Here is a 21,245-nt window from a genome sequence, read left to right on the forward strand (position 1 = left end):
TGGCTGCCCAAGCAAGGCAAAATGCTTCCCAGCCAACAGCACAAGTTGTCGAGCTTCCTGATCAAGGCAAAGCTGCATTTTGCGCCTTCTGAATCTGTTTCTGTTTTTCATGGGTTTGTTGATTTTCTCCTCAAAAATCATTTCAAGTTGTCTGTAATACGCAAGGTTGCGTGAGATTCTGGGTTTGTTGATTTTCTCCTCAAAAATCATTTCAAGTTGTCTGTAATACGCAAGGTTGTGTGAGATTCTGGGTTTGTTGATTTTCTCCTCAAAAATCATTTCAAGTTGTCTGTAATACGCAAGGTTGTGTGAGATTCTGGGTTTGTTGATTTTCTCCTCAAAAATCATTTCAAGTTGTCTGTAATACGCAAGGTTGTGTGAGATTCTGGGTTTGTTGATTTTCTCCTCAAAAATCATTTCAAGTTGTCTGTAATACGCAAGGTTGCGTGAGATTCTGGGTTTGTTGATTTTCTCCTCAAAAATCATTTCAAGTTGTCTGTAATACGCAAGGTTGTGTGAGATTCTGGGTTTTACCGTTTTTTCCACAAAAACGAAGTTTTGTAAATGCAACTTATTTTGAGTCATAGCACTCTTTTGGCAAAGCTTCTTGGTTTCAGCATTCTGTAGATCCAGGGAGGGTCTCAATTATCACAGAATGTTCCGACATCCGTACGTTGACCATTAAGGGAGGGTATTAAGATAATATCTTATACTTTCTATAATAGTCAACTACTTGTCTGTAGTCCGTCTTTCAGTCTAGATAGGAATGTTTCCTATCCCGTCTCTTTTTTCTTCAGTCCAGATAGGAATGTTTCCTATCCTGTCTCTAGTTTTGTTTCTAATTCCGTCTTCAGTCTACGTTGTTTCTTTTAGAAACAACGTCCTTGTAATTCTTTTTAAGGAACACATTTGTTCCTCTGTTAATTAATGAATCATCCGGAAATCCATTAATCTGCCAACTCTTCTTGAATCTTGTAACACAAACTGATTATGTATTGAATTAAGCTGATATGCAAACAAAAAAGCAAAACAAAAATTATAAATCTTAATCAAGATCCTTAGCTATGATGCTCTCCGCCGATTATATGGTATCTGCTTGGGTATGTGTACCAATACCTGGTATGCATCCCAGAGGCATGGGTACATTGCTGATATACAATTCGCAACTCTCTTAATGATAATTCACAGACCATAATAACCTCTTCTTAATATCAATCTCTCTAAAGCAATATAATCACAAATGTGTATCTGCAGACAATTCAAAATACACCTTTGATGTCAATCAAAAAATTAGGAAGGAATGTCTTAAATTGCATGTTGAATCTCTTTCTTGACGCAAATGCACACCTGTCAAATTCTTCATTGTCAATGTCTTAGGTCTTTCCAAATGAACAGGCGACTCATTAGAAATGTAATTGGCAATATGTTATATTTTCGCTAATGAAAAGACGTCCTCAGATATGTTATATTTTTGCTCGGTTCCCAAGTAGAATCCTCACTCAATGTGAACGTTCACCTTGGGGAGAGGAGAGTTCGATGGAGTTTAAGCATCTATGGAAAAAAATAAGAAAACAACAAAATGACAAGAGGAATGAGCAAATGATTCATTCGAGCAATGAAAGGGAATACAAATGTTGCATAGAGAATAGCACTCTAGTTGTTGTGGATTACGCTATAGTGAGTCTTAGGGAACGCATGAATTCAGTGGTGAGCAATGAGATGGTTAGTGAAATCGAGGGCTGAGATAAATAATCCTAGTTGCAAACGTGCAACTGTAATCCACAACAGCGGGCGGGTTTCATCATCCCTTAAGGAATTTCTCCTCTTCGATACTGATTTTGAGCCACCCCCCAAAGATTCTAAATCCTAGAGCATTACCAATAATCCACCTTTAATAATCAATCCTATGATTGATCTTTGGTCTCCTAAACGCCAGGCATGAGCTTCCATACAATACACAAAGATCCTTGGGCTTCTATTATTTTCACTTAAGGCAAGCATTTTTTTGAGAGAGAAGAATGTTTGAAGAACAATAAAGGATTCCTCGGGGGATGGCAGAATCCGCTTCCCCCAAGGATTAAATTAACATCTATATTGAATCTTCACCCCCCATATTAACCCATTCAAGCAGAAAAACCAAAAATTTAGTAAGAAATAAACAAACAGTTAATAAATCATTTATTCCCTCAAGACAGGTCAGCCAATAGGAGGTGAAGAGATTTAAATTTAAGCTATTTTATTGGCCCACAATATTCCATGTCTGCCTACTTTGGAGGGCATGTCTCCTCAAACTTAGGACACTTATATAAGAAAGCCCAACGCACTCAATTCTACTCCAATTCAAAAATATTTTTCGCTGCAGCGATTTGTATCATTAATGAACAGCACAGCTCAATACTATCATTATAGAGGTGGTGAGAGCTTTAATTGAAGGATATTATTATGCTATAGCCTATAGTTGTTTGAATTTCCCAATTGATTATTTCTACAGGATATTATTATGCTATAGTTATTACATTATTAGATAGTTTCTATTTTCTCTCTCTTCCGTCTTTTTCTAGTGGTCCCTCTTTTTCTAATGTTTCCATAAACTCCTTCTGTTCGTTATGGGAACTTTCTTTTTCACTCTACAAGAATGTTTCTATTTCCTCTCTCATGTTCGTTATAGAAACAATCTCTTGTATCTTGTATATATAGATCATTCATTATCTTTGTTTAATGACACATTCATTATTTTACCATAATAATAGTTGCTTGAGTTTTCCTTTTGTTTTTGTTTTGTAATGAAAATGTCTAGCATCAAAATATGCAAAAGGAAATTAGAATTGTATTCAAATTAAATCTCAAATTTCCTTAGTAAACAAAGTGAATAGAAATGAATTAAGACAAAATTTGATGAATTGTTGAGGGCTCATTTACACAAAATAAGTTTGATCACTAGAAGCCTTATTGAAACAAAGTTAAAATTTAATTTGCAAGCTTCTCTAGTGATAATATAGACTAATCTTACTGCTAAAGACTAATGTTAGAGCATTTTTCTTTAATTTTCTCTAAAAGGAGAGAATATTGAGTTCTTTACAGATTCAAACAATAAGATTATCTTTATAGCAAATAGAAGAAAACTTTGGCATTCAAATAAGGTTTAGTTCATCGATTTTGAATTTGACTATTTTCCTTGGCTTTAAACTCCCATAGTCTAATCGATGATTTGCAATGATGGGAAGGTGGAATCTAGAAGAAACTCCATTTCATGAAAATTCTACATTTCTTCAGCTTGTCTCTTCTTGCCATCCCACAAAATGCATTTTTCTTCTTGTTTTGTGAGGCCATTCTCAAAAAGGAATGGCTTCACAAGAGGAGGATGATGCTAAGGAGGTGATCACAAACTCCAAGGCTTCAAGTGCAAGCTGCAAGACAAATGCCTCAAGCTTCATGACTTCCAAATGAGAAGGTGAATCCAACACCAAGGTCATCCAAAACGAAAAATTGAGATCGAGATGAGATCCAAGAAGGCCAAAAAGATCTAACTTAATGAAAGCATCCTCAAGAAGCTCAAGATAAATCAAGTTTGTAGGTACAAGTGCAAATTCAAGTCAAAGCCATGAGAAAAACTTAATAGAGTGAAGAAAGCTTGAAAGATGAATCCAAATGTGCCATCGCCATTACCCTCAAGACGTTGATAATTTTTAGAAGAGTTAATCAAAGATACTTTCTAGCAATCAAGCAAGAAATATTTGCAATTTGAACAGACACATTCCCCAAGACAAGATTCAATGCACGTGTTTTCAAATAGAGCTCTAGGATAAGGATGATGAGGTGGCACCTAGTTATCTTCTACAATCAGAATACACAATTTCAAGCACAATCAATCAAATCAAGCCAAGTGTCCTATTTTCTCATCGATTGTAAAAATTATTGTAATTTTCTTATTGGCTCATGGTGCCCTCATGTAATTGGTTGTAAATTTGGCAACCCTGATTAGGGTTTGTAGGCAAAAATCCTAGCCCTTGATCTTGGATCAATCTTGGCCCTTCATTATAATTGAACAACTATAAAAGGCCAAGGTCTTCTCATTTGTAGTTAGTAGAGTTAGTAGTGATATTAGCAGGTTAGATCAGATTAGGCAAGCTACGGGAGAGAACTGATCAAATTGTTGCTATAATACTTCTCAAAGTAGTTGGCAATTAATTGTTGGTTCTTCATGGTGAATTACTTGATATTGCCTTGCAGTGTTGTATGGTTTCCTCAATCTTTTACTTGGAATAGATTTCATTTTATGTTCAAGGAGTTTAGTTGAATGAAAGTAATTGTGGATGTTTACTTGAATGAGTCGATGAATTTGAGCCACTAGCCTCTTGCTGATTATAAGGGTACCTTGTTTGGTAAGTCGATGATTGAAAGCACTTAACTTCAATTGATATTTATTAATCTTTAGTTTGCATCCATTTGATGGGATCAGAGAGGAGATATTGATGTGAAAATCATTTGAGTATTACTTAGAAGCTTGTACTAGGTGGGTGTAATTATTGATTAAGCCATATCTAGTAGAATCCAAGTCCATTAACGATTCCTTGCATTCATAGTTAGGAGTAGGAATATAAGTTAAGTCATTTCAAATTGTGAAGCCAAATCCTTAGAAGTGCAAGCACTTGCTATCCATTGAATAAATAGTGTAAGTCACCTAAGTAATTATCAGTAAATCATGTTATTTCACTGAATGTCTATCCACAGTAGAAGGAACCTGAAAGTTATTCAATGATCTTACTCTACAAGTTTAGGACAAGAGATGACCTAATATCAAAAGAGGATTAAGTGTTTAGTGTTACATCCCGAAGCATTGAGCATTTGATTAATGTATGTTGTAGTGGAACCAAGCTCACATCAATGATAACTACTTATTCAAAAAAAACAAAAAAAATTACCGGTAATAATGAATTTTATTAAGATCCAAGAGGAACTTGCCCCAAAGCAAGGGTGGAAACAAGGGTTCCACCCTCCCATCATCAGAAATATAGAAATCATTCAAAACTATATTGATGTACATACAATTCAAACAAATAATTCTTCCAAAACAATATCTATACTACCACCACGAGAAATAAACCAACCTTTCAGATCAGAGAACGTTTCACTATGAACACAATATCATTTAAAGAACTAACCAGCAATTATGTTCATACTTCAAGAACATGTTTGCTGCCTATAAAGAATAAGAAAGGATAAATGGTAAGCCCCTATAAAAAATAGTTTGTTTTGATAACTACATTAACTAGATTTAAATTTCTTTGATATTACATCCATGCGCATACAACCACCATTAATTACTTTACTCATCAACTAACCCATATTGCCTCAACAAATATCCAATAAAGCTCAGCGTCACAGAGAAAAGTTTACAAAGGAAATACTGTATTGGATGTCATACTTACAGAAAATGACAAAGACTGCTTCGCATCATCTTTCTCTGTATTTTTTATTGAAGAAATTTTAACCAGTGATTCAATATCAGGCCTGCTAGCATACGATTAAATATAGTTAAGCAATCAATTATTTACTCTAACTGTTTAAAATGCATATCATTGAGATTCATTCTAAAATTACATTTGTTGTTCCATGATGTCTTTAGATGAGGGAAAAAGTCCTAAAATCTTCAAAACTGTTTGCTCTTGTTCATTAATTGAACCCTGAAAAATAAATGCTCCATACTTCAAATTTTAATTTACCAAATACTGATTCCTTGTGCTTTCAGATAATACAAAATCTAATATATGTTCCACAGTTTGATTTCAAAAACAGGCATTCATGACTAAAAATGCAGACTTATTACTCTTTTGGCTTTTCTTGGTAAATTAAGGTTTTGGTTTTGTGAAAAAGTTCCCCTGGTTCAAATCAGGAATCAGCTACCTGCTAATAACTTAATATGAATAAAAAAACCATCTTTGGAGAAGTCTATTACAGAATGTTACACAATGTATTGATCCAGGAAAGAAAACATAACTAGGGCTGATTCAGCAACCTTTTCACTTAAAATGTGTAACATTTATCACAGTGACATTGAACAATTTCAGCTTGTACTGAGAAGTCCTTCGTAAATTGCTGCCAGATAAAGCAAAAAGAATGAATTGTTACCAAAGAAATTGCAGGAAGACACACTGTGTAATCTAATCTGGATGAATCACATAAATACTATTAATCTATTGTCTTCTATTCAGGTGAGCTACCTCACACGTCTTTAGTGAAACAAAGTAAGTGAGGTACCTCACTTATCTACTTACTTTAGCTCTCTAGTCCTTTACATATGAAATAATTTAATTTTAGAAAAATCTCATTAAAAGCCACTGAAACCTACTTAAACCATAAAAGCGGCATTGAATGCTACCACAACATCTAATGGCCCGCACAAGAGTATCCATTAATGATATCTAAAATTGAGGCAGATTATCCTAGTTTCCTCTTCATAACTGTGTATGAAATTCCAAACCTTAAAATGCCCTCTGAATATGACCTATTTGCATTCCTATTTACAAATTACTATCAGGGTACCAAAGCCTCCTCAGTCTCAAAGCAGATGAAATGGATCTGCTTTCTTTCAGCAATGAAAGCCTTCCACTGGTCTAGAGACCCAATTATGAAAAACATGCACTAACTCTGCTTTTTGGCTATCCAGAGGCTCGTCAGTCTCCAATATTATTAGAATAGATTATTGAGGATGCACTCTACTTCATCCAGGCTACTTCCAACCCAGCACCATTAACCCCGAATATCCACTATAAACATCTTTACATACCGCTTGGGCACTTTGGCAATGATGGATGCTGATGGCATTAGTTCTTCTGATTAAAGAACTACTGTAAAGGCACAATGTACGAAAACATTGGTCTCCTGCTTTATCTTTAATAGATCCATGTATCTTTGAAGAGTATTTCTTTCACAGTGCTCACAATACTTTGACAATGACTTTTTCTTGAGCTTTAACCAATTCAGGTTTACCCTCACCCACCTTGCTATGATAATTATTTGTGCTTTGCTTTTAGTAATTTTTTATTTGTGCTTTGCTTTTAGTAATTTTTCATAACCCGGGATCTTTTGCCCTAGTTCTCTACTTTTATAATTAGCTGTACATTCAGAATCCCAGTAGCCTATTTTATTTATCCTTGGATGCTATATATATATAGTATGTCCGCAGAGTTTCTGGGATGGGGAAAGGGGACATGTTCCACTACAGGTACAGTTTAGGGCTAATTCTGGGGGGATGGTAGGGGACCATTATTAAAAGTAGGAGAGTTTTTATATAGAGAGAAATTTCAAATATGCATATCATAACATTGGTAAAGCATTCATCATTGACATTTTAGAATCGTAATACATAGCATTAGAATTGAATTGAGATTTCGCGTGTGAATCGATAAGCAAAGATGCAAAATAACTTATGGCATAAATATAGCAAAAATACCCAAAAGCTCCAATTTTTTTCCATGAAATGACAAGAAATATTAAAATGTAAATAATATAACTAAACTACTCAACAGTAAACATAGAAGCCCGCAATAGCATGTAACAGTTCACAATCAGTAGATTTGATGCCCTAACCTTCCCCTTTCAATTATCGTTCACTCCTAGACCACCTATTCCTTCTCTTGCTGCTTTTCTCCTTTGTGAATGTGAAGGTGAATTCATTTTTCTTCTTTCTAATTATTTAATGCTTAGATTAAGTTTTGGTATTGTTAACTGTGGTATGGGTGTCCTTGTGGCTAGCCAACCTATTTTCAAATTTAAAAATATAATATGTTTTAACAATGCAAGTCCCGAAATGGCTTGTGCCATAGGGGATGGTCTGAATCCCTGGGATGGGTAGGGGACTTCTAGCTGTAGCCCCATACCCTGCTGCTCTCAAATGGCGTTTCATTTCAGGGACAGTACCCAATTTGCTCATTTTGAAATGCCATTGGGGATGGCAAAAATCCATCCCCGTGTCCCCGTACCGTATATATCCTTCTAAAGCTGAATCCTGCTTCTTCTGCTTCAGCAGTATTCCCTGAAAGTTATTGTATGAGTTTAACTGTAGTGTCTTCTTGTCCCCAATAGCCAACTTTGAGTGACAAGAAAGCCTGCTGCAAGGACAAACAAGGCAACAAAGCTGAACGATGGTACAGGTTTTGGAGACTGAAGCCTCTCCAGAAACACCTAGACTTTGCACCATCACCAATAGTATTGATTTGAATATGGTCAGAAACCTTTAATCGCGCATGTATCAAGGACAAGTGTCACTCCGTTCGACTATTAAATCTTCTGGGTCAGCTTGATTTCATACAGGAGCCCATTATGGTCCAGATTAAATAAGTGAAATTCTTGCGCCAGGTAGGTGAACTTACCTAAGCGATTGAGAAACCAAAACAACTGAGTATCAATATCAGTTTAAATTGCCAGTTGGTGTTTCATTATTGCATTCTAGGAACTGTGTATTTAACCTTTATCAATTGATCATTGGCATCTGGCACAAAATATCAGTGGATCATTCTATATTGGTGATACAGAGCCCCTGTCCCACCTCCAATCATGTGTTAGCAAACCCATGTAGACAATAAATTGAACTCTCTATTTAATTGATCTACTTACACTACACATAGGCATGCATATAATTAATCAAAACTACCAGGAAAACCAAAATAAGGATGAAAGGCATCAAATGAAAAATAAAAGAGCACGGCAAAGGATAACTGATAAACCACAGATTTCTCTGATGTGAATCCTTAACCCTGCAACTTTATTATTCACCTCATGGAGGAAATTGTTCTATTCAAAAATATATAGTTACTATCCAAAACTCCTCTCTTTATTATCCCATAGCTGCAGTCTGTTATCCTATACAAGAATTTCACTTATGACTGCTTAACGCAACCAAGAAGAAAGCAAAACTGTCCTAAATTTGGAATTGGAAGGCAAAATGGAAAAATAGTGTATATCATGTACCCCTAAAAGCCTGCAACTCATGGAGCTGACTCAAGTCCAACCAATAGCAGCACACATCACCCTTGCATGGATTGACAATTCCCAGACCAAGTCACTTTCTGAGTTAATTTCTTTAATTCTCTCCGTGGATTGAACCAATTTTCACTGAATATCTGCACTGACATATGTGAGAGTATTTATTTTACATTTCTGCATATACTCGCATTACTCTGCCTAATGGAAAATGACATCATATATTGTAATTTCACTATGATCTGATAGGGTACAGATGACACTCTATTAGGGATTCATATTAAAATACCTTTAGCCAGTTCAATAATTGGTGCCAATTCACCTTGGATGTGAACAAAACAACATACAAGTGGCATTCTTGCTGCTATCACTGAGGGGGTAACTTCTTTTCCCAATTAAACATTCTTCTCAATGCTCACTCAATAAGAATGAACCAGATTTACTAAAACTATACTATAATAGACCAAATCAGCAAGAGTGCTGAACTTAGTCACATTTATTAGAATTGTCTTCAAAAGCTATATCTTCTTGTACTTCCATATTTGGAATAGCTATTCCAAATATATTTCTAGTTAATTTTTACTATAAACAGTATCATTTTTCACAGTCAACACTGACACTAACTGGTGATAGCTTTACTTGCATCTCCATGGAAAAATAATATGTTCCCTCTTCCTCTTCATGTCCCATGGGAGAAATATCTCTATGGTCAACGTACATCCACTATATCCTTGATTTGCCATGGATACCAACTGCAATATGATTCTTTTCAGATGCACAAAGAGGAATAGCTAATGAAACCTGTGAAGTCCCCTGGAACAATATATAGAGTTTAAACTACAGAACTGACACCAAGAGATCCCAAGGGAAATATCTTGTGATTGCACTGATTTCACTGCAGCTGTTATGGTATTTCTCTTTCTCAATTCGACTATTGTCGGATTTGTTGTCTAACATAGAGATAGTGCTTCCTTGAACATGATATTAAATCAGCATAAGTTAAAATAGCATTACCTGTATGAGTCATGTGGTTAGCAAACTTGTTTAGACTGTGAGTTCCCCGTCATTTCTGAATACGCATGGCAATTACCACTTTATAGTCATTTAATGTGCATGCGTAATCCTGCATTTAGACACTTGCTGATTTGTCAACTAATTACTTTTTTCTAAATTCATATTGGTAATGGTTGGGAGCTACATGGGAAAACCAATAATGCAAGTTCTAAGTTGGATTCAGGTTTTGTTTCACAGGTTCAATTCGGAAAGTCAGCCAAAAAAAAATGGCATTGGATTAATTTAATTTGCACTTACAAAAAGAAATCTAAAATCATTAACATATAAATATTTCAACTTGAAAACAAAATTAGCTCAGTTAATCATAACATGCATCTAATAAACAACACAACCATGAAAGTACTACTTTGATGTCAATTTGTCAAACTTGAATGTCCTGAGTAAACATTGTAGTTTATTTTAGTTCCTACCATTTTTCATTACTTAAATATTTATGGTTATAACTTGTATTAAGTGATTAATCTCATAATCTCAACTTATATTATATTAAAATGTAAATAGTCATAAATATTCAGTTGTATATTGATCCAAATATTATATGACTCTAATGTGTAATACAAAAAGGGACTAAGCCGAAGTAAAAATAAATAAAATAGCATACCTATATTTAGAAAAAGCTATATAAATTAAGCCAAGAGATACCATTCTCAAGGAATCTATTTCTAACTGGATTTGTGAGTAACTGAAATAAGCACAATAAGGATTATATATATTAGCATATATATGAGAGCAATATATACTAGGTTACCGGGTCCATACATTGCCTGTCGAATCCAGGTCCAATTCCTTCTCAAATCTGGATTCGTGTTGGGTCCGTGGTAGGTCCAAGCACGGTCTACGCCACAAACTATGGGTCCTTACCAAGTTCAAACCTTGCCAGCCGTGTTCGGGTCAAGATTCATGTTGGGTCTATTGCGAGTTCGGGCGAGGTTCGCACCAGAGATTGTGTGTCCTCATGGGTTTGTTGTCACACAGGCCCACAAGAACCCACAGTTAGTAGCATAGACCCTGACCAAACCCACCACATACCCATAGGGACCTGGGAGGGACCATTAAGGACCCTGTGCAAACCCTCAAGGACCCACGAGGACCCACAGCCCATGAGGCCAAAAAGAATGCTAAAAACACAAAAATAACATTATTTTTTATTATTTTATAAAGGTACAGCTCATACACACACACACACACACATTTGAATGAGTTGTACCATTTAATTTTAAATTATATCAAATTGCAGTTTACTAATGGTACTGTTATACCATTTTGGCTGATGGCATCTTATATTATTTTCAAGTAAAATTGTTGTTGTTATATTTCCAGTGTATACTAGCCCCTTTGAGCAAACTTGCAACCCAAACACTTGGTATGACAAGCTAATGAGTCTGTATATGCAAGTAAAGATAACAACAACAATTCTACTTAAAAATAATATATAAGATGCAATCAGCCAAAATGGTATAACAGTACCATTAATAAACTGCAATTTGATTTAATTTAAAATTAAATGGTACAGCTCATATATATTCAAGTCCACCATTAATAAAATTAAATATGTGAGACTAAATATCAATAGCAATTATATGATTTCAAATCCAACAGAAAGCTGATTTAAAATATCACACCAAATTGAAATATATATTGAAAAACTTGAAACCACGTTGGCAGTCAAGCCTAGTCCTGAATATTGCTTATCTCATTTTTTGTATATATAATGCATATATACATAGACACACACTCAGGCGCCCCCACCCCACGAACCCAAAATGGAAAAACATTGCTTGAACCCATGAACCCTTACCCAAATCTGAACCCTAACCAACAACTTAGAATAAATATATAAATGTATATATTACTATTTTAATAGCATATACCTGCAGCTATTCTTCCAACTAAAGATTATTAATTTATTTGAGCCATCCCAATCTTAGAAGAAAGGCTAATCCTTATAATGCTCATACAAGAGTGCCATCGAAATAATTCAAATAAAACTATACATATATACAAATGTTTAGTTATATTAAAATTATTTCTTTAATTAAATAACGAATATTACATATCATACTTATTATCTGTTATAGATAGATATTCCATCTTTAACTGTAATATATGGATATTATCTTAACTATATATCCAATTATGTAGTTAAATTGAGAGTCTTATCTACTATATTATTTAATAAAGTGAATAGCTTTTTCAATATGTAATATACTATAGTCAAATAAAAGTTTCAATCAAGATTTATATTAAAATGAATCTTTAATTATTTAATGAATACAACATATCATAATTATTATCTATGATAGATTATATTATGTTTTAAACTATAACACAAATATATTATACAAACTATATATTGTATCATATAATATTATCTACTATTTTTTTTACTAAATTGAATAGTTATTCACTATTTTACTTTATTCATCAGAACTGCTAAATTGACTACGAGTATATATAGAATAAAAAATAACCATACACACAAATACCAAAATTTTAGAGAGTTATTGAATGTGAGCTATACACTTTATTTGTTTTGCATTTTTACTTTTTTAAGTCGGCTCTTTTATATATTTTTACTAACGCACATTGCACTCTACCTCTTGCAAACATTGTAGTTATGCATCTCTCATAATAATGCTCAGCAGTCGTTGCGTGCTTCCTAGCTGCAAAGGCAGAAACAGAAGCAAATGGATGCAAATGTTGGAGCAAAGGTAGGCCAAAGTTGGCCGGAAGCCCCTCACAACCAGCTGAAGGCAGGTGGAGGCTGGCTAGGAGTTGGCTTTTAGTCAACTTCCGCCCACATACAGGCACCTCCAACAGCCTTTGTGGGTCCAGAGTCCTAGACGGGTGAAAAGCCATATTTTTTTTGCTACTTATAGCTAATACACTTATTTAGCACATAGGGAAAAAACGTTTTCAACCTATTGTTGATCCCAAACACTAAAATGGCCATAAAAGAAGCCATTCAACCACTCTTCATTTCATTTTGTTAGCAGCTAGACTCTTATATCATTTGGTCTCTATTTTGGCATTTTGAAAGCAAGGTGATTATTCTCAAAGAAAACAATGCAATTACCTACATAACTAATTATATCCTCCAAACACCCATTCTTGCAAGTACCTATATTGGGAGTGGAAAAGGAAGAAGTAGAAACATTTGCCTGCAAAAGAGGTCCACTAGACACCACAATTAAAATGGGGGCAAGAGAGCTTGTAGATCAAGCCATTGCACATTGTCCCTATGCCAACGGTCTTCCTTTCAACTTGGGAGACCACCATATTGGAAGGATATGGTGGCAGCTATAAATAAAGCACCAGCTAATTACACAAGCCCTAGGCATGAAAAGGTGTCTACCACTTCATTGCAAAAAGAGAGGGCTTGTGTAGAGAAAGCTATTCAACCAACTAGAAATTCATGGAGAACTTCAGGTGTTTCTATAGTTTTGAATGGATGGAAAGATACGAGAAACAAGCTATTGATTAATGCGATTGCAATGTCATCCAAAGGGGCAATGTTTTTGAAGGTCGATGATTGTAAAGGGGAAGTGAAATATTCACAGTTCATTTCCAAAATTCTCATTGAGGCCACAGAGATGGTGGGCAGTGAGAATTTAATCCAAGTGATTACAGATAATGCAAAAAATTATAGGGGTACAAGTGCTTTGGTTGAGGTCCAAGTATGACCGTGTTTTTTGGACACCATGCACCGTATACTCCCTAAACTTGGTCATGCAACAAATTGGCACCCAAATAGATTGGGTGAAGCAAATATACCAAGAGGGGGAGGAGATACAAATGTTCGTGACTAAACACCACATGTCACAATCCATATTCAAATAATTCTCCGAGTTGGAGTTGCTAAAGGTAAGTCATAATTAGTAAATTTCGTTTATTTATTTAATTTGAATATAATTGTTGTCATTATCAATTATCAAATTGTGTAAAACTTTGCTTAATATTTATTGACATGTTGTTATGTGGCTTAAACTTGATTTGCATCTCGTACTAATGTTATGAGACGACTTGTCAAGGTGCAAGGGGCATTAAGTCATATGGTTATTTCTAGTCAATGGCTATATGGAAGGCTTCGAATTCAAAGAGGACACAAAAGGTCAAGGCATTGATCTTGGATGACTTTGGGGGCTCATGTGCAATTTCTATTATTAGCTTTCACAACCCTATCATGACTATGCTCCACTTTGTTGATTCATATCAGCCTTGTTTGGGGGATGTCTATGATGGCATGGATACAATGGTTCAGAAGGTAAAACTTTCTATACAAACACATAAGAATGACCCCCAAAAAAAGTTAAGCCTTATGTAATCAACTAGAAACAATCATTTATCATCGTTGGGAAAATATGACTACCCCATTGTACCTCCTTGCATATGCCCTATCTCCAAGGTACTATAGGCGGAAGTACTTCGTATGCCAAATAGAGTAACACCATATGCGGATGAATAAGTTGCTAGTGGGTGCTACAAAGCTTTTGCAGGACTCTTCCAAGATGACGACATTCACAAAAAAGTAAGGACAACATTTGGCTTATTTGCTTTAAGAGCAGAATTTAGTCTACTTGCAATAAAAGACCAATGTGATATGGGCGCTATCACATGGTGGTATCTCTATGGTCAACCATTTAAGCATGTCCACGGATATTATACTCAAGCAATAGACTAATTTAAGGCATAGGTGCATGCAAAATCAGAAATAATAAACAACTACCAGAGGTCAATTTTCATTTTACAGCAATTAAATTAATCGATGCCACTATAGCTAAGTCATACTGAACAATAAATTTTATATTGCAGTGCTTTTTTTTCATTTGTCAAGGAGCCTTTTCTTAATTTCTGTTTGAATATGCATGCTAAAATTTACAAAAAAAAATTGATCATCTAGACCATTTGATACAATTTTAGTTGTGCCATACAAATACTTTTAGCAACTCATAAATTTAATTAAATATAGCTAAATCTCATCATGAAGTATTGAAGAACTTGAAATCACTATAACATTTTAGAACATTTATCCTTGAGAATTCTGTGGTCTCAAACACTTATAAATCACGATATCATAAAACAAGCAGCACCAAAAGCTTATTACATCTCCAACATAAACGCGAACTGTAACCACACAGATCAAATTTACGAGATAAAACAAACCAGCTTCTCATTGCAGCATCTAAAACACAAAGGAAAAAGAATCCAAGACAAAGAAACATACAGAACAACAGCTGAATTTGGTCGTGCCGCCGGTACTCGCTTTATAATTACACTTGTATTCTGTGGTACCAAGATGCTATCATCAATATATTCTGCAGTTTAATCACAATATTAAAAAGAAAAAAGGAATTATGTTAGTATCCAAAAATGACAAAAGTAAATCAATGTCACTCAAATTACAACTAATAACCTTGGTAGCCACCATTCAAAAGAAAATATAAAAAAGTATTCAAATTGGATAAAAAGGAGGAAAAAATTACATGTAAAGACATCATTTGGGATATTCAATCGGATAAGCAGGAGAAAATATTACATGAAAAAGCAAAATTCAGGATATTCAATTTGGATTGAAATTTCAAGCAATTATCCCAAAAACGCAGAGCATTCATAAAGAAGGTGAACTATGTCACAATAAGTCGACCAACAACTCAGTTTACATTTAGATGCAATAAAATGTTCAAGACTACCAAGACTACAGCCTGTTCACCCTTGGAGCCAACCTGGACCCAGTGAAGTTCTCAATTATTCTTTTCCAGAGGACTCGAACTCGGCAAGGCTGCCCCAACTCGGGACTCAGCAAAGTGAAAAAAAAACCAAGAATTTTGGAAATTTCTAATGGTTTAAATCTTGTTACATGCCCCTTTATTCAATAAAGCTTATAGACATCATCAAATAGAAGCTAACTTGAAATTTTATTCACATACACGAATATACATCAATCACGTAAGTATAAACTATAAATGCAAATTGTAGCTGAAGGAAATAGCAAACTTAGATATGCACAGAGGAGGAGGGGAAGAATTGGAAAATTCAAGTGTCAAAAAATCTTAGAAAAGTCAGGAAAAGCTACGGAAAATAACACTGATGGAAGCGCACTGATTAAAGAAATTTGGCTACGTCTGAAAAAATTTAGGACTTTCGAAAATCTGGAATCTCATTATAACTCTGGGAGATCTGAAACCACTCTCAAACATCCTAAAATTATTTATATAAAGTATAGCTTAAAATTGTTAGTAATCAAAGTCCACACCTCGCAACTGAGAGAGGGCAGAAAATCAGTTCTGAGTGATAACTATAAACTTCAAACATCTTAAATTAATCACCAAATAGAAATATAACAATGCACAACAATAAAAAAGGCAACACCATATCACAAAGACTTTTTTTCTCGAGGAAAACTCTGTTAAGTGAAAAAACCTAGTGGCCATGATACCCACAAGATCATGCACTAATATGAAAATATCCCTTTTAGAGAACCTGGCCCTATTAGGAGTCGATATAGTACATTTAGTTCATCTGTCCTTGTTAAAGGACTGAACCCCTGTTAAAAGGTTCCAACCTTGTTAGGAGTTTATGAGAACAAAAAAGGCTCACTGGCCGAGCACACTACCCAAAGAGAGAAGGTTATATTCACTTTCATGAGACTAGTAACGGCTAAAGCTACCTTTGTTGAACTGACTGATCAACAACTCAATTGCCTTTACATTTCCAATGAAGTACACTAGGAATGATAATATATTCCATTCATACCTCTTCTTAAAGCATCTGACAATCCTTAAGCTCGTGTCTGATATCCAGCATTAGGGCTCACACACATAATCTCATTCCATACTTTACAAAAGAGGAAATTACTTTCCTTTATACAAGTTACAACCAAACAATTTGGTCAGCAATGCACAAATAAATGAATAAACCTATATTAAGACACAAACGCCTTCTTAAGAATAAATACAACTATTACAATTCATAAGATATGCACCAAGATCCATAACATAGTTCTGAGACTCTCCACGAGTCAAGCAAGTATCCCAGGTCGGTGAGTTGGGTCAGCCCTGCTGAGTCTGGTATAGTGAGCCAGGTCAGCCCTGTCAGTTTTAATATTGGATAGCAAAAGCGTGAAGGCAAGGGTAAAACTTCATAAAATTTCAAGGGCTTTGTCATTTTGCCGAGTCGCTGTCGAGTTACGATTGAGTCTGAGTTGGTTCACGAGTCGAATTTTTTGACACTTGAATTTTCCAAGTCTAGGAACTTTGATCCATAATTAACACTTGCCACATTAATTAACATACTACGCCATTCTGTCCACTACCAAAAAATGTTGTACACACCATATCCTAGCAATTAATCCAGCATGAAACAAATGACCAGCAAATCTGAAGACATGCACTAATCCAAGTCTTCTACCAGCCTCTATGCTCGCATACCTAAAGTCCAACTCGGCAACAAGTTAATACCAAAAATGTTGCAACTGCCATTAGCATAATTCTGTCACTGGCCTACAACCAGTTTTCGCCAAAACAACTGTAAGTGACGCAAATCAACACATAAAGAGTTGTGACTGTAGACATAAGATCTACACTCATTTTGTATCTGAAATCTTTCATCAATCTTCACATTTGCACTTTCAATTATCTTCCTCAATCTTTTGAATGCTTTCATTTTTATTCTCCTCTTGCCGGTAACTGGAAAAAGGAAAAAAAAAATTATGAAGTTATGGGCCCAGTTTGATAAAGTAAGCCTGCAGGTGCCCTTGGGTTCATGCTAGATGTGTACCCAACACTATTGGTGTGCACAGGTGTGCAGTATAAAAATAGGCCCTCAGGCACGCATGGGACTGTGTTGGACGTACACAGGGTGTGTCCAGCACTGTGGATGTGCATGTGTGAGCACCCTAGCACACACACAGTGCGAGGTGCACACCCAGAATGTACCCACAGACAGACCCGAACAGGGTGCACTCCCACAACGGGTACATGTCCCATGGGTACAAACCCTGCAACATAACAATAAGGGTTGTCAAGCCAAAATGAGGGAAGGGTTAAATAATTTAACAGCCTAGCTTGCTGTAAATCATCCCTAATGTTTTCAGAAAGGCATATTGGAAGAAGCAGAATAATTCTTTGGACATGGTTTGATTTGTTATTTTAGCCACTTGTGGCGTACTGTCCTAAAATGCACAAATGAATGCCATGCAACTGGCAAGCACACATAGAGAACCATCTAGAAATTTACTCCTATGCATAAGGTTTTTTTGGTTGTAATGTTTGAACTCCTTCGTCATAGAAACTATACTCTTCATGATTGGTTTTGGTCATGGGACAAGAATTCACTCCTCATGAAGCCTTGGTTTTGGTTATAGGAAAAGCATTCACTCCTCATGATGCCTATTTCCAGATTGAAACCCTTTGGAGTCTCTTCAAGTTCTGCCAGCTTGGGTCAGGCTTCAAAACCTCCCTCTCCAGTTGTGAGTTGATTCTTGTTTTGCAGCAATTGGCAACTCCCCATAAAAAATTCATTAAGCAACATTTGCTTCCTATCATACTATTTTTAACTGTATTTTAGTTGTGCCAGAAAAGTCAAAAGACCTTCCAGCAGATATTCTGCTAGAATTGGGAGATCAGTTATGGAAGCAGCTTTTGGACTATAAATCTTGCTTTCCGTTGCTGCAGATGCTTTAAACCGGGCCATGTTGCTGTTGATTGTTCTAGAACCAATTTTAACTCTGCAAGCCAAACATCTTGGCAAAGAAAAGTTCTTCCCCACCATTCAACTTCTCTGGCTTCTGTAAAAGATTCTGAGATTTCTTCAAAGCCCTCTCCGGTAAACATCCTAGGTTCAGAGGTCCCCATGTAGCTCGTTGTTTTTGTCTTCTGAAAAGCCAAACAAGAAGATTTCTTTAGTGAATGAAGTTATTCCCCATATAGCTCGTGTTGCAAAGGTTTTCTTGCTTCAACCGTTATCTTATGAGATGATAACTGAAAAGAATTGTTTAAAGGATGCTGTTCTCTCTTCATTCCCTTCTGCTCAAACTGTGGAGATTGTGAGTCAGCCTTCAGATGATCCTTAGTCCCTTGTATGGAGAAGCACTTAAAGCTGTTAGTTGGTGAGGCAAGATTTGCAGTTTCCAAATGGAAAGGATTGGACACTGGTTTCCAACCTGAAATCTGGTAAAACTGTAAAAAGTCTATATGCTTAGACCTATTGGTAAGACAGTAGAAGGCTGCTGTGATAATTTTTATACAGTTTATTTTATTTGTTTATATTTTATCATCTTTACAGGGAGGACTAGAAGCCCCAAAAGAATCCTTCAACTAATTAATCGGGGTAAAAAAGAACTAAACTAAAAGGTAACAATACAGAAGACCAATTGAAACAAAATTTCAGCAAAGCAACCGCACAACTGTGTCAAAAAACTGAATTTCTGACTTCAATAACTGGCAAACAAGTTTGTCATGTGGAGATGGATGTTCCTGTGGCGAGAGAATATCATCATCATGGTCGCAACCATAATGGGGAACATATGCCAGTCTCCGGAATCTTACTGATTGTCGCTTTGGGGACACAGCGAATGTAAGCACTGCCGGTCACGGCATTGACTCGGAGCCCAGCTCTCCAATGTTGTGGATGGGGCAGCCGAGCCCCCAATTAATGGTAACAAACTGTAGATTGATACTGTCATAGATATACTGTCTCCAATTTTTGACATTATGGTATTCTGCCTAGTTAAAATTGAGAATGTAACTGGGTTTCCGAATAGGATTTTCTGGGAGGCGTGCTCTTGTTTTCGTTCAATACAGAGACACTATTGTAACTCTTTTGAAAATAACAGGACAAGGGTTCCAATAAATTCCGTCAATTTCAAGAAGTGAATGAACTTACAGCCCCAAATACATCTCAGCAGAAACTAACGGCTAAAATTGTCAGTGAGGCTAATTATTTTATGCAGAGGACACTTCAAGCGTGAAGTCAAACTCATATTATATCGTAGGCAGCGAGCCCATTTTCCACAAAAGGGTTTCACTGAAGATTTATAAACTTTTTCCGCAAAAGACGTAAATAAAGTGTCCACTGCCTGAACTTAGCAAATTTTATCATGGTACTTATGACAGGATTTCATCATAATATTCGCCAATTAGAATGCAAACAAATCCTTCCGAAGAATCAGTTTAAAACCCTAACAATCTCCACTTCATCAGTTACGCAAATATGGGAAAAGATTAAAATTTTCATTTGTTAATTGAATTTAAAGGGCTCACCTTGGCCGGTTTCAGCATTGGTAATGACAAGATCAAAATCTTTGCAAGAATTTAACTTCTTGTGATGTGCAATCTTTTGTTTAAGGTCACGTATCGATATGGAGGACCCTTCAAATTCAACGCTGTCAAATTCCACCGCACTTCTGAACTTAAAATGAACAACCATTTCCCCTCCAAACAAGTTTAGAGTCCAAATAGATAATAAGAAAAAGAAAAATCTTTGGACAAGAATTCCAGATCCGATCAATCTGACCACGCTAATGGCCGCCTACGCAGTTCAATCTTGCCGCCAGATCTATTTCTCAAAAACCAATGTTTTGCCTCCTGCAAGAAGTCTTCGCTTTTATCTACCTAGTTCCCTGTTTCTCTGTTTTTCCTTTTAGTTTCTCGGTGGCGTTGAGGAAAGAGGATCACAGAATCAGAAAGTGTAAGGTGTAGATTTGTTCCAGTGTGCTTGGAGTGCATGCACACCGCTCCAAACTTCAATTGTATTTTTATTTTGCTGTCACTTACAACCAAGACGTGGAGGGAGGAACAAGCAAACCGGGAAGGAACGGAGTTGTAACGTAATGGTTGTAGGAACTGGGGAAAATTATAGAAAACTAGCGATTGTAATAAGGACGCCGAAGATAAATATGTTAAGTTATAATTTTTGTAATAAATAATATTTTTAAAAAAAAAATTTGATTGCATATATTCCAACATATATTTCAATAGATGTAAGTACAAAAGTTTATGTAGCATGCAGATAGCTTTGTATTGACCCATTGAATTCAAGTTGTGTATTTCTTATTTCCTCATAAAGAGACTCATAACACAAGTAAGAATCAAAACATGTGTCCAAATCATTTGAAGAAAATAGATTGTGAACTATACATAAATAGATATATATTATCTTTTGTATATTTTAAGCGTAGAAGTACATTTAGA

General features: G+C 35.6%; 1 protein-coding gene across 5 annotated transcripts in view; it reads right to left on the minus strand.

Annotated features, from left to right (window-relative positions):
• The window catches only part of LOC149557083 (uncharacterized), a 68,604-nt gene extending 47,679 nt beyond the window's left edge, over positions 1-20,925 (minus strand). For 4 of the 5 annotated variants that reach the window (XM_089831766.1, XM_089831768.1, XM_089831767.1 and 1 more), the window contains exons 1-3: positions 20,316-20,925; positions 15,281-15,371; positions 5,430-5,511 (exon numbers count right to left, since the gene is read on the minus strand). In XM_089831766.1, the coding sequence (XP_089687892.1) occupies positions 5,430-5,511; positions 15,281-15,371; positions 20,316-20,481 (339 nt within the window). In that variant the 5' untranslated portion in view covers positions 20,482-20,925. Of the gene's footprint in view, positions 1-5,429; positions 5,512-6,016; positions 6,097-15,280; positions 15,372-20,315 lie in introns of those variants that run through there. The other variant, XM_089831770.1, reaches the window with a different exon arrangement.
• Between the last annotated feature and the right edge of the window lie 320 nt (positions 20,926-21,245).

The sequence above is a fragment of the Cupressus sempervirens genome, chromosome 5 (genome assembly GCF_028749045.1).
Source record: "Cupressus sempervirens isolate cs-2001-9-10 chromosome 5, ASM2874904v1, whole genome shotgun sequence".
In the NCBI taxonomy this organism is placed as follows: domain Eukaryota; kingdom Viridiplantae; phylum Streptophyta; class Pinopsida; order Cupressales; family Cupressaceae; genus Cupressus; species Cupressus sempervirens.